Below are 14,707 nucleotides of genomic sequence, written 5' to 3' on the forward strand. Positions count from 1 at the left end.
GTTAATTAAATTGCCATTTACTATTACCAGTATCAGATAAGTTCAATTTATTCATTATAAATAAGTCCATTGAAATATTTTCTATTAAATATGTAAGTTTAAGTAAGATAGAACCTACCATTTTGTTCTAACTTCTCATGATTCCCTTTCACCAATCCAAATTGACCTGTTATTACAGCATAGTATTTCTCAATTTCATTCAGCTGCTTCTGATGATCTTCTTTAGCCAGAAGATGTAACTGGACTTTCTGTTCCTATTTTGAAGAGTTATTTTAAATGTTCTACATACATAAGACATACATACACATATACACACATTTATTAGACATATAAAACTTTATCATTTTTAATAACTATTGTTATTAACATAAATATGTCATGAAAAAGTCTCTGAGTATACCTTAGGGAGAAAATGTTAGTTAACAGGTATTTCTAAATCTAGGTAAAATCAAAGCATTTTTTTTCCTATAACAAAACAGTCACTTAAAATTTTATTTCCCTTGTTTATAATATCTTTAAAAAATCAGTTGGTTGTTTATAGAAAAGTTAATTAGTCCAGTATAGCACTAAGCAAAGTGAGGCGAATATTATTAAAGCAATACTTTTGACAATTTAGGAAATAAATTTTTCTCCAAATTTGCTGGCATAATCATAATATGCATTATCAAACTCAGATAATTTTTTGAAATTAATTTTAAAGATACAGCACCTTCTCACTGTGTTAAAAATGGAATCGTAAAAACAATATCTATCAGTGACAGGGAGACAATATAATATAGCAAAGAGTTAACTTAAGCTGGGAGACAGTTGGTAAAAATTGGACCCTGTGTATCAATATAATATAATATGGGCCTTCACTGCTTTCAGCTAAAGGAGCCTGTCTTTCCATACTTAGAAAAATGACTTAAAGTTTTTAAAAGAAATATTATGTTAACAGAACCAGTAACACTCTTTAAAAGTTTTTGATTTTGGCATTAGCAGAATCATTGATTGGCTTCGTAACTTTCATTCACTTCTGCCACATGCTTTTGTTTCTATTGAGAGATGAAAAACAAAGAACAAGCACTCAGGCCCATCAACAAGTACTCAGTAATTACTTTCTGAGTGAACTGTTACCTCATACAGTTTCAACACTGGCAATTTGTTAGATTTACCTAGCCAGCGTCTATTTCCCTTACACAAAAGTAACACAATTTCAAGTATTTATTTGAAATACTTCTTCATTACAATCTGGAGGGCTAAAATTCACAGTGTCCTATACTTCCCTAATAAAGTACAGGGCATATTACTCCAAATAAACCAACTGATTTCTACTTTACTGGAATTTCAATTGTGAGCAAAAGAGACCATAAAACTAAAGAAGTTCAGTGGTGACCCTATCCAGACTGATATGAGACCTCTGTCCTGGGTTCCTACATCCTGCTTCACAAACTCTGCTATTAACCTAGTCCCTGTTCATTTTCAAAACTATTCCTGACTCTGATTGTGTCTCTGCTAAATTTCCTTTTGCATAAGTTAAACAGAGCCATTTTATACTGCTGCTGCTGCTAAGTCACTTCAGTCGTGTCCGACTCTGTGCGACCCCATAGACGGAAGCCCACCAGGCTCCCCCGTCCCTGGGATTCTACAGGCAAGAACAGTGGAGTGGGTTGCCATTTCCTTCTCCACCATTTTATACTGCTTAACACCAAAAAACAGGCAATATAGTAAAGTGGTCAAAAGACAGTCTGCCTATGTTTAAATCTTACCTTTATAATTTAGTTGCTGTGTGACCTTGGGAAAATAATCTACCCTGTCTTTAAAATAGATTATAACAGCATCTCCCTCATAGAGTTATGAAGATAACACAAATTATTAATAATACATACAAAGCACTAAAACAAGAGCCTGTTACATAACAAGTACAGTATAATGTTTTGTTATTATTATTCCTTAAATGATAAAGGTGCCTTCAATAGATTAATTAGTTTTTATTTGGAATAAGAATAACCCTCTGTAATATTAATAAGGAATATATGCTATAATTTAAGTTGTACCTAACTATATTAACTTGGCAAATCTGGTGAACATCTTTTCAAAGATTTTTTTTTAATGATTTTTAAGCAAAATGATAAGCTGGCAACATTTCTAAAAGATCAGTTAAATTTTTTTCATGTACTTCTATACGCTTTTCAAATTTACTACTTAAGTCATTTGAATTAAGCATGCAGCAGTCATAAATTCAAACAAACTGACAAGTACACTTATTCCAGAGATCTTATGCTTACCTGTTCAGTCGCTTCAGTCGTGTTTGACTCTTTGCGATCCCATAGACTGTAGCCTGCCAGGCTCCTCTGTCCATGGGATTTCCCGGGCAAGAATACTGGAATGGGTTGCCATGCACTTTTCTACTTATGCTTACCTGCTGCTGCTGCTGCTAAGTCGCTTCGGTCGTGTCCGACTCTGTGCAACCCCATAGACGGCAGCCCACCAGGCTCCCCCGTCCCTGGGATTCTCCAGGCAAGAACATTGGAGTGGGTTGCCATTTCCTTCTCCAATGCATGAAAGGAAAAGAGAAAGTGAAGTCGCTCAGAAGTGTCCGACTCTTAGCGACACCATGGACTGCAGCCTACCAGGCTCCTCATCCATGGGATTTTCCAGGCAAGAGTACTGGAGTGGGGTGCCATTGCCTTCTCCATATGCTTACCTAGGTAGTCACTCTTATCAATAAAAATAATGACCCATATTCTGTTCCTCTAAATTACCACTTAATTCTCTAATCTAGAGGTCCATCTAGTCAAAGTTATGACTGTTCCAGTAGTCATGTCTGGATGTGAGAGTTGGATTATAAAGAAAGTTGAGCGCCAAAGAATTGATGCTTTTGAACTGTGATGTTGGAGAAGACTCTTGAGAGTCCCTTGGACTGCAAGGAGATCCAACCAGTCCATCCTAAAGGAAATCAGTCCTGAATATTCACTGGAAGGACTGATGCTGAAGCTGAAACTCCAATACTTTGGCCACTTAATGTGAAGAACCAACTCACTGGAAAAGACCCTGATGCTGGGAAAGACTGAAGGTGGAAGAAGAAGGGGACAACAGAGGATAAGATGGTTGGATGGCATCACGGATGTGAGTTTGTGGCATCACGAACATGAGTTTGAGTAAGCTCCAGGAGTTGCTGATGGACAGGGAAGTCTAGTGTGCTGCAGTCCATGGGGTCGCAAAGAGTCAGACACAACTGATCAACTGAACTGAACTGAGAGAATTATACTCCCTTCAGGAAACATATAGCAACCCAATACAATTTCACTAAAGACTGGTCTAAAAACATTTTTTTCAATTTAAGGAATTCTCTCAATCTACAAATCAGATCAATTTTCACATAGCTTTTATGAGAATACTGTCCACTACATATAATTAGACATTAATACTGTCAATGCCTGCAAAGGTTAACTAATCCTGATAATTAAGAATGCAGCAAAGGGGAATTCCCTGCGAGTCCAGGGGTTAGGACTCTGCACTTCCACTGTAGGGGGCACAAATTCGATCCCTGGTCAGGGAACTACGATCCTGCATGCCCTATAGTGCAGCCAAAAAAAAATGCAGCAAGATCAAAGTGAGTTCATAGGTATTCTCTACATACATAGAGCTGTATACACATTAGATTAGTTTGTGATATACCCTATTCCAACATTCTTCACTTGAAGCCAAAGTTGAATTAAAATGCAGTTTCATTTGTTCTGCATGACACAACTTCTGATTTTCAAATACAATTAGTCTATTCAATGGCCATGATAAATGCTATAAAGTCTTTCAAATCACAGTAGGCACCTATAGCTCACTGGCTCATATAGGACCCTGTAGGACTGTTCACATATGAACCTAGTTGGTTGCCTTGATTTAGTTTTGAGATGAAGAGGGCAGTTTGCCACTAACTACATGACTGTCAACAGTTTAAATTCTTTGGGAAGCAACAATAAAAAGCAGATTGGTTAACACCTGCCTGAGAAACCTAAGAACATTATAAAGAATAATACAACTATAGTGATAGTGCTGTTATAACATTACATATGTGTGTGTGTTAGTTGCTCAGTTGTGTTCAACTCTTTGTGACCCCATGACTATAGCCCGCCAGGCTCTTCTGTCCATGGAATTCTCCAGGCAAGAATACTGGAGTGGGTTGCCATTCCCTTCTCCAGAGGTTCTTCCCAGCCCAGGATCGAACCCAGGTCTCCAACAATGCAGGCAGATTTTTTACCATCTGAGCCACCAGATGGTACCATAATAAAGATTATGACTAAGAAATCGCTGAGTATATAGTGTTTTTGTTCCTTTTAACTCTGTGAATTGTGTCAAGTTGTTTTCTCTTTCACACAATTTTACTAATAAATGCAAAGACTGTTCACAAGAAAATAATGTCAGGATTCACTGCTTTCTAAACACATACATATTTTAAACAAATTTAATCTTTGAAAATCAAGATTAGAGGAAAACAGCACATACATAATTATGAGCATGTGTGTCTATGTGTGTGTGGTCTAAAAGTTTACTTAAAAGACCCTTAAGGCACTTAAAATGGAAATAATTTACTAAATGTATACACAAAGGAAAAAAAAATAATTAAAAAACATTTACACTCAACTTTCCACAACTATACTTACTAATAAAGCAAAGCTGCTCATTTTCTCCTTTCTTGTTTCCTTATAGAGACTGATTTGAAAAGTCTCTATAAGGAACTAAATGTATAAGTAAATTTTGTAGAAAAAGATTCAAAACCCAAAACCAAACTTTATATATTCCTCATTCTATTTATACATTTATAAATAAACTTTACATATTTCCTCATTTTGCAAATTATCTTTCAATTTCTTCAATATAAACCCAAAATAAATCAATGAGCTATAAAATTCACTTTTAAAAAACTCATGGTAACCTTAAGATATTTTCACTTTTTTGATCACAACTTAAAAACACTTAAGTTACATATTTTATGGGTATAGATATATATAATATTATAACCACAAAGATTATTTCCAGACAAATCTTTAGTCTAAAAATATTCTACTCTGAATGAAAATATGTGGTAATTCCAAATCTCACCAAAACCTTCAATGCTGAAATTTTGTTATAATTTAATAAAGAAAACTAAATCCTTCTTGTAAATCTTTTCTTTAGAGGAAAAGTAATATACAAAAAAGAAATAAACTGTAACTAAGAGATGGTTAGATAAGTTTTTATTTTGTTCATTAGTTCTATTGGTTACTCAGTTACACAACGTAGTCACCTATACCAAACAGGAAAGATTTTCATCAATGACCAAATCAATTAATTTGATGTTCAATAGTTTCCCTGGTGGCTCAGAGGTTAAAGTGTCTGCCTCCAATGCGGGAGACCCGGGTTCGATCCCTGGGTCGGGAAGATCCCCTGGAGAAGGAAACGGTAACCCACTCCAGTATTCTTGCTTGGAGAATCCCATGGACGGAGAAGCCTGGTAGGCTACAGTTCACGGGGTCGCAAAGAGTCGGACACGACTGAGCGACAGAACAGAACAGAACAGTTTATTTTTTACTATATTTTGTTGTATTTGTCTTACTGGTAATGATCGATATGATCATTCGTTCAAGAGAAAGTTTTGGTACTTTTAGAGACAGATAAATCTTTCCATTCATAATTGGGTTAATTTATCTGGAGACATGCCACCACTACGTGAAAATCACTTTACTGAATTCCCACAAGACAGAATTTTACTAACAGTTAAGAGCCTGCCTATAGGAAATCATGAACTTCTTTATAACATTAGATTAGTGCTATTTTTAAATGATTTCTTTTGGGACAAAACTTTATCAACTGCTTCCCAAAGTACTGCCTTGAGACAAATGACTATCTTTTTCCTGTCTTGCACAGTCAAGTAATATAAAAAGACAATGTGTTAATCTGAATAAAATTAATTGGATTTTTGAACACTGTTTATTACTTCCCTGGTGGCTCAGTGGGAAAGAATCCGCCTACCAATGCAGGAGAAAAGGTTCAGAATCTGATTTGGGAAGATCCCACATGCTGCAGAGCAAACTAAACCCGTGCACCACAAGGACTGAGCCTGTGCTCTGGAGCCCGCAAGCCCCAACTACTGAGCCTATGTGCCACAGCTACTGAAGACCACACACCCCAGAGCCAATGCTCCACAAGAGAAGCCACTGCAATGAGAAAGCTGCACACTGCAACTAGAGAGTAGCCCCTGCTCACCACAACCAGAGAAAATTCTGCTCAGCAATGAAGACTCAGCACAGCCAAAAATAAATAATTTTTTTTTTAAAAAGTCACCTGAACTATATAAGAATAATGTAAAATGAATAATAAAAGAATGTTTTTAAAAAAGATTATTTTTAACTTTTAAGTCAATCATCTAAAATAGAGAGTCTGCCAGAATTGGCATAAAATATTGTGTACCTATCAATATATAAAATAATTTTAATGCAAAGTGATCATTTAATGCCTTGAAATGTCAGAAAAAATTATAACTATAATTCAAATGTCATTTTAGTAGGTTCTTAAGAATCTTAATTCACAATAATATAATGCTCAAAACTGACCAAAAACTATCACAAGTATACTGCATGTTTCCATTTGTTTTTAAGATTACAAGTATCTGTCTGGTGAAATTTTAAAGTGGAATAAAACAAAACACATTTTATGTTGCCTTTGATCTTTAACTTGTAGCCTTATCTCCCAGGTCAGAGGGTACATTATTCAATTTCACGATATTTTGTGTAAAACCACTGTAGCGTTGAAGATGACTTTCAGTACAAATGTCATGGTACTTAAAGCTAAACCGGAATCTAGTTTTTCAGCTCCTTAATTAAAATCATAGTTTAAAAGAGTCTGACAATATTATATTTAGTCTTTCCAGCTGAACAGTGACAGAATTTTCAGATCTTTTATTCAATCAAGCTTAGCAATTTCTCTGAGGCTTTTACTTTCTAACCCAACAAAACATTTCAAAAAGCAAAACACTTACTTTATATTTTTGTATTCAATGTCATAAGGCGTGATTTCTCATTTCTTACTTCTCATAGATATAATAGACAAACCTTACTCAAAAATTAGTTTCACTTGCCTTATAGTCTGCTCCAAAGAGAATGAAATAGCATAAATACACCCAAAAAGTCCTCTTAAGATATAAGTGGATATGGGAGGATTTTGCTCAGTCAAAGATATAATACAGAAAAAAAATCCTTTTGTATCAAATAGGGATAGAGAGAATATCAAAGTAAATATTTCCTAAAATACTGTTGTAAAAATGCAAATATTAATTTTAATATATTTCATAAGAGGAATGTGCAACAAACAAACACTTGTTGAATGATAAAGGATGAGTACCATATCTCAAGTGCAGTATTCAAATGTTACTTCATATTATTTCAATTTTTCAGGCTAAAAGTAATAACTACACATTTACACACATTTACACAAATACCTATAAAAGACATCATTAAAGTAAGGGATTTCACAGATCTGATTTCACTTCTTTGTTGTTCAATTTTGATACAGACCTCTACCAATAACTCAGGAACTATGTTAAACTTATTTTATCATATGTAAACACTAAGCCCTGGTGACTCAGATGGTAAAGAATCTGCCTGCAATGCAGGAGACCCAGATTCGATCCCTGGGTTGAGAAGATACCCTGGAGAAGGGAAGGACAACCCACTCCAGTATCCCCACCTGGGAAATCCCATGGACAGAAGAGCCTGGCAGGCTATAGGCCACGGGGTCGCAAAGAGTCAGACAAGGCTGAGTGACTAACACACATACACACGTAAACATTGTGTAAACTGGAAATAAACTTGTGAAACAATTCATTTAAGCTACATCTGAAATTATAATCCAGTCCTTTAAAACGGATATCAATATCCAGTTTCAACTCCTTTTTACTGTAAGTATCACATTAATTTGACAAAAATACTGTATAAATTATGTACTAATTTGGGGTGAGTGGGTAAATATTTTGAAATTTCCTTACCATTTCACTCACTCTCTTCTGTAAAGAATATTTAGAAACCTTGAATAAGATAAGCAGAAAAAACTTCGTTAAAACTTTTTAGCTATTTTCTATAAATTACTTCTGAAACTAAAATTGTATGCTATATAATACGACATTTATCTTCTATGCACGTCTTTCCAATGACATTTTTTCAAAGTGTTATTTACCATAACTTTATTTCTCATAACAAAATACATTAATTTATTTATTCAACATGTATTTAGAGAGCAAGTACTATATGCCAGCCATACTCCTAGGATCCTGGGATACAACAGCAAACCAAGTCCCTGTTCTTAACAAGCTTTCTGTCTAGTGGGGGCAGTGGCAGACAGACAATTAAATATAAGCAAAAAGTAAAGAAATTAGAGAGTGACAACTACTATGAAGAAAAAGCAAGAAGAACAGCAAAGAACTCTAGTCAGGTTTGCTACTTAATATTAGCTCTTCTGTTGAAAAAATTTTGATAAAATAGATAAACACAAGGAAAAATGTCTTAAAAAAACCGTCTCACAACCCAGAAATAACAATCAATACCATGGTGCTTCCAGGTACTTTTCTACGTATTTTAAAAGAGAGTCAGTGGGTGGTAGAATAATAGTATATGTACTGTTTTGTAACATTATTTTTACTTAATATATAGCAAACACTTTCACATCACAAAGTAATCTACAACACAAGATTTTAATGGCTGCATAGTATTCCACTGTTTAACCTTCTACCATAGTTTTATCAAACTGCTATTTTTCAGACTTACCCTGTTTTCTGTTCTATGAAAGAATTCTTCTTTCATATAAACATACTGTACCAAAAATAAACATGATGTACCAAAAAAACTCTGTAGTTATACATTTTAGCAGAATGAATCCCATGAAGCAGAACTCCTAAGATCTGTTCATTTTTATAGACTTAACAATTGTCATTACACATAATAGTCCTCCAGAGTGGCAGGCCAAGTTAACCTCCTACTAGCCATGTATGAGTGCTTCTCTGCTTGCTCAGCAGTAAAGAATCTGCCTGCCAATACAGGAGATGTGGGTTTGATCCCTGGGTCAGGAAGATCCCCTGGAGAAGGAAATGACAACCCGACTCCAGTATTCTTGCCCAGGAAATCCCAGGACAGAGGAGCCAGGTGGGCTACAGTCCATGAGATCACAGAGTCAGACGTGACTGGGCAACTTAACAACAACAACAAAGCCGTGTATGAGTGCTTATTTACTTGAACACACCTAGCACCTGTTAAAATTTAAACAAGAGTTTATTACTTCACATTCCTATGAAATAAATTTTTCAGCATGCTGTCTTGAGTAAGTTAATAATTTCATTTCATTTGGTGGAATCAGTTATGTGTGATTCATTTCTTCAACAAACAATGAATGCTTACTATAAGTAAAGCACTCATGTAGACATTGAAGGTACAGTATTGGACCAAAAAATCCTATCCAGTATAAATTCTGGGGAATGCAGATACTGAGCAATATAAATAAGTTAAAATATATGGCTTTACTAGATACTGATAAGTGCTTAAGAAAAATAATAAATCAGGGAAGAGGATTACATAGATGGTCAGCAAACTCGTTCTGAAACGGCAACTTGTGAGTAGAGACTCAACAGAAAGTAAGGAAGGTTATTCCAGCAACGGCAAAGGCGCTAAGGTGAGAAAATGTCTTGTGTAGTCATAGAACAGCAAGGATGCCAATGTGGCTGGAAGGTTTAGTAAGCAATGGGAAAAAAAAACCCAGCAAAAAATGAGTTCAGAGGAGAGTAGGAGAGGGGGCAGGACCAAATCACCATAGGTCCCATAGCACATGATAACGATTTGCACTGAGTGAGACAGGACGCCACAAACATGACATAACCTAACTCACTCTTTGAGAGGGTCACTCTGTTACGTTAGAGCTGAAGGAGAACAGAAGCGGCAGCAGGAAAGACACTTAATAAATGACTGCAATTGAGATGAAAGAGGATGATGAAAGAGGACCAGGGTGTTAGTGAAAGACATAGTGAGAAGTGGCTGGATTCTTGATATACTCGAGAGAAAAGCTAAAAAAAAAAAAAAAATCTGCAACAGGAAGAAAGAAGTTGTAATTAACAACAACAACAACAAAAAGACAAATAAGTTATTTAGTTTCAGAGGGATGAGATTTTAGGAACTTAATTTTGAACATGTCAAGTTTCATATGTCTTTTAGACATCCAATAGTCAATCTAGGCTGTGTCTGGAGCTGGAGATAAACACTTGGAAGCCCTTTGTGTGTAGAGAACCCATGGGGTTCTCCAGGCAAGAATACTGGAGTGGGTTGCCATTTCTTCCTCCAGGGTATCTTTCTGACCCAGGGATGGAACCTGCATCTCTTACTTCTCTCCTGGTGGGTTTGAAGCGTGTGTGTGTGTGTGTGTGTGTAATATTGGTTCTGTTTCCCAGGTGAACCCTCACTAATAGTTACCGTGTGTGTGTGTGTGGTGGATGTGTGGGTGTGTGTGTAATATTGGTTCTGTTTCCCAGGTGAACCCTCACTAATACAGCTACCATTAGCCAAAGACAAAACTGATAAACAGAGCAAATTTATTTAAATAAAAAAATTTACCAAATTTTTTCAGGTCACTGTCCTTGAAACATTAATATCCTGCATTAATATCCCTTTTATTCTTTCTGAATCTGACTCACAACTCTATTTTATTAACACCTCTAGAGCACTTCTCAACTTAAAAAACCACGTGCAGTTGCATCCCTATGACAAGTCAAATCTGAAAGTAACGTAACTGGATTGACATGAAATTTTTATGGATGTTCTATATAATGATTTTTCATTCTGAAATCACATAAAATGGGCTTACAATATCAGATAGAGGCATCCAACACAGGATCAAAAAGATACTAAGACTAATGTATTAACTATAGAAGGCAATTTCAAAGATAAAGTACAAATGTTTTCCTAGTTATGCCTCACTTTATGGAAAATTTTATGAAAAACTGACTGTAAAGTACATTTGTTTAGAGAAAATCTATTTTCCCATTAACTTTCCATTAACTAGATTTATGTTACTTGGGAATAAATTTTTTTTAAATACTGTGATAAAAATATTTAACTTCTCCCATTCCTGAACAAATCAGTCCCAAGTTCATTAGGTGGGGAAAAAGTGAAAGGGTCATGGCAGCAGCATTCCAGAACAGTGAATCAGGCCTGAATGTTGAAGCAATTTACTGTGGGGAGTCAATAACTGAGCAAGGTGGTTAGTAGGCAGTGTTGAAAAAGGGTGACCCAGGTGTCAGAGTTGAAGCAGGGAAAAGAGGGTATCCACATTAGGAAGGAAGGAGTAGAAGAATGGTAGCCTGGTCACATATAGGGTAATTTATCAAATAAGTAAATCTATTAAGAATAGAGAAAGACATATTTTCACTGTAAAAGAAAGGAAATATATACATAATTTTAATTTAAAATTAAAATTAACCTGGGGTTTTGGATTAGAACTGGAAGTAATGTGAATTCATGGTTTTTTACATATTTAGACTGACAAAGAAACAAACATAATTATAAATGCATGTTTATCTATTTGTGTGTATATAAATACACATATCAATTCCCTAGCTCTGTCCATTGACAGGGTCTGAGACCAGTGACACCCCAGTAGTAATGAGTGTAACAGTGCTGAGATCTGCACGTCTACATTCCATTTTACACTGAAAGGAACCAGGGCAACGTTGAGAAATGATTTATTCTAAGGCAAGGTTAGTTAAACTACAAGGTGATCCTGGTATATTTTGTTTCTACCTAAGAGCAAGAAAACACTAAAGAATGATAAAGACATGTCCATAAGGCTAAAAAAATCAGCCTGAATGGATAGCTACTGGCCAAACTATGACAATCTGAGTATCGAAATAACTGAAATAACCAATTATCTGACAGGATTAAATTATAGGAGCAAGGCCTTATTTCTGTAATATTCCTGCCAGAAGTGCATAAACCGGTTCTATTCATGAAGAAATATCATACAAACAGAAATTGGGGGACATTCTACAAAATAACTGGTCTATGATCTTCAAGAGTTTCAAAGGCGTAAGACTCACGCAAAGACTGGGGAGCTGTTACAGACTGAAAGAGATCAAAGAGACATGACAGCTTAGACTAACGCGAGATTTTAAACTGGGTCCTTCTGCTAGGACAGCTGGTAAAACCTGAATGGAACGTGAGAATTAGATTACAATTACATATCAAAATTAACTTGAAGATTTTATGGTTGTGTTATGGTTTTGCAGGAGAATGTCCTTAATTATAGGAGAGACAGTACAGTATTGGGGGAGATAGGGCATCAGACTGGCATATTACTTTTAAATCATTCAGGAAAATACATTCTGTAATGCAGGATTACTAGAGAATTGATATTTTTGAGCTGTAGTGGTGGAGAAGACTCTTGAGAGTCCCTTGGACTGCAAGGAGATCAAACCAGTCAATCCTAAAGGAAATCAACCCTGAATATTCATTGGAATGACTGATGGAGAAGTGCCAATACTCTGGCCACCTGATGCAAAGAGCTGACTCATTGGAAAAGAACTTGATTCTGGGAAAGACTGAGGGCAGGAGGAAAAAGGGGCGACAGAGGATGAGATGGTTGGATAGCATCACTGACTCAACAAACACGAGTTTGAGCAAACTCCAGGAAGTAGGGAAGGACAGGGAAGCCTGATGTGCTACAGTCCATGGGGTCACAAAGAGTAGGATACAACGTAGCGACTAAACAAGAACAACATATTTCTAACATCTCTCTAAGTTTATGATTCTCCAAATGGCAACCCACTCCAATGTTCTTGCCTGGAGAATCCCAGGGACAGGGGAGCCTGGTGGACTGCCGTCTATGGGGTCGCACAGAGTCGGACACGACTGAAGTGACTTAGCAGCAGCAAATTACAAAATTATCCAAATATCTAAGAGTTCCTCCTCATGGATAAATGTATACACTCAAAGCTCCAGGAATTTAGTTCCTTTTTATCACTGGTGTTAGGTAAGACCCAGTAAGACAAGAATTCAGTAGTAGAAATAACACATTATGTGTTAAATATGCCTCCAGTTCTATGATAGGAATTAATGTCTTAACTTATAAATTCAGTAAGTTAAAAACTTAATGAAGTAACAAAATATCAGAGCATTAGTGCTGAAAATCTTGTAAGTCATCTATCCCATTAATCCCAGTATTCACCAGCCTCTACCTGTGCTCTTTTATCCGTGCCTCTTCTGGGAAGGAGAATAAAGACCTTTCCCAAATTTCCTTACTCACGGTATTACTAATGTAGATACGCTATTGCTTCACAAAATGGTCTTGTTTGGGAAATGCTGATGTATTTCAACTTCCTCATCTTACCTAAAGAAAAATCAAGGCTCAGGAAGATAGAGAGTCTTACCATGGGATCATGTTGTAAGTCTTTACTAGGCAGAAATAATTTACTTAAAATCTCCAGGACACCCAGCAAAATCTATTTAGCCTTAGGGATACTGTTTACATAAAGTTTAATTTGTCAGCTCACTTAGATATAAGCAGGTTGCCCTGCTCTAACTAATCTCTTTAAAATCAAGTAACAAAGTACCATTTTAAGTAGAAATTAAACACATTCAAAGAATCTATTAAAGCAAAAATAATTCAGCTTTTTGTTTTGTGGTTTTGTGTCTGTTTGTTTTGTTTTAGAATTCAGTAGGCAGAGTTGCTTGGCTATGAGCTTTTCAAGAAAAGGTACTTTGATTTGTTTTCTCTGGCATCTAGCACATGGTGCATGCATGCACTCTCAGTTGCTAACTTGTGTCTGACTATTTGTAACCCCATGGACTGGGGCCCTCCACTCCAGGCTCCTCTGTCCATGGAATTTTCCAGGCAAGAATATTTGAGTGAGTCACCATTTCCTTCTCCACGGGATCTTCCCAACCCAGGGATCAAACCAGCCTTTGCACTGGCAGTTGCAGTGGCAGAAAGGTTCTTTACCATAGGAGTACATGGTAGGCATGACCTTAAAAAAAGGAAAAAGTAACAATCTAAGTAAAGGAGGGAGGGAAGTTGCTATAGGATGGTTAGGAGGCTGTGAATCTCCTTTGCCTAATGGATTTATGTAAGATCCACAATTGAACAGGAACTTTTTTTAACTTGGACAGGAAATACCAGAAGTATCTTCACTGTTCTACACTGTTCATATACCATGTTCAGCAGATCATGAAGTAACATATACATCACCTGTACTATGTCTCAGACTGAACAAGGTAAAAGAAATCCTTACAGCTCTTGCACTGATTCAGGTCATCCATGTGAAGAAATTTCTTTTGCTTTGAAAACACTCATTGTATTATCTAATAATTAAACATGCATGAGTGGTATCAAATGAAACAATTTAAGAAAAAGTACTAAAAGAACAAAGCATTTATAACAAAATTGATATATTTCTTGATTGACAACATTTTAGTAGGAAAAAATGTAATACTTTTTCAGTATTTATCCAGAAAAAAGGATATGTTACGCCTAGTTTAAGACACTGCAAAAAAACACATTAGAGAGTCTTTTAAAACAGTTATAATAGTAATTTGTTTACTCAACTACAATAGCAATTTTTAAATTTCTCTACTGGGATCATTTTTAACTAGATATCTGAGGTATGAAAAGAATCACTAAACTGTGTAACTACATAAATTTTAAATAGTAGCCTTAAACTTCT

At 35.8% G+C, this 14,707-nt stretch overlaps 1 protein-coding gene across 2 annotated transcripts in view; it reads right to left on the minus strand.

The window, feature by feature from the left end:
* The window catches only part of CCDC73 (coiled-coil domain containing 73), a 125,237-nt gene that overhangs the window by 57,268 nt on the left and 53,262 nt on the right, over positions 1-14,707 (minus strand). For both annotated transcript variants that reach the window (XM_088843224.1, XM_055423787.2), the window contains 2 exons: positions 8,000-8,038; positions 119-254 (listed from right to left, as the gene is read on the minus strand). In XM_088843224.1, the coding sequence (XP_088699350.1) occupies positions 119-254; positions 8,000-8,038 (175 nt within the window). The remainder of the gene's footprint in view (positions 1-118; positions 255-7,999; positions 8,039-14,707) is intronic.

The sequence above is a fragment of the Moschus berezovskii genome, chromosome 14 (genome assembly GCF_049115385.1).
Source record: "Moschus berezovskii isolate FMDL1 chromosome 14, NW_MosBer_1.0, whole genome shotgun sequence".
Taxonomy (NCBI): domain Eukaryota; kingdom Metazoa; phylum Chordata; class Mammalia; order Artiodactyla; family Moschidae; genus Moschus; species Moschus berezovskii.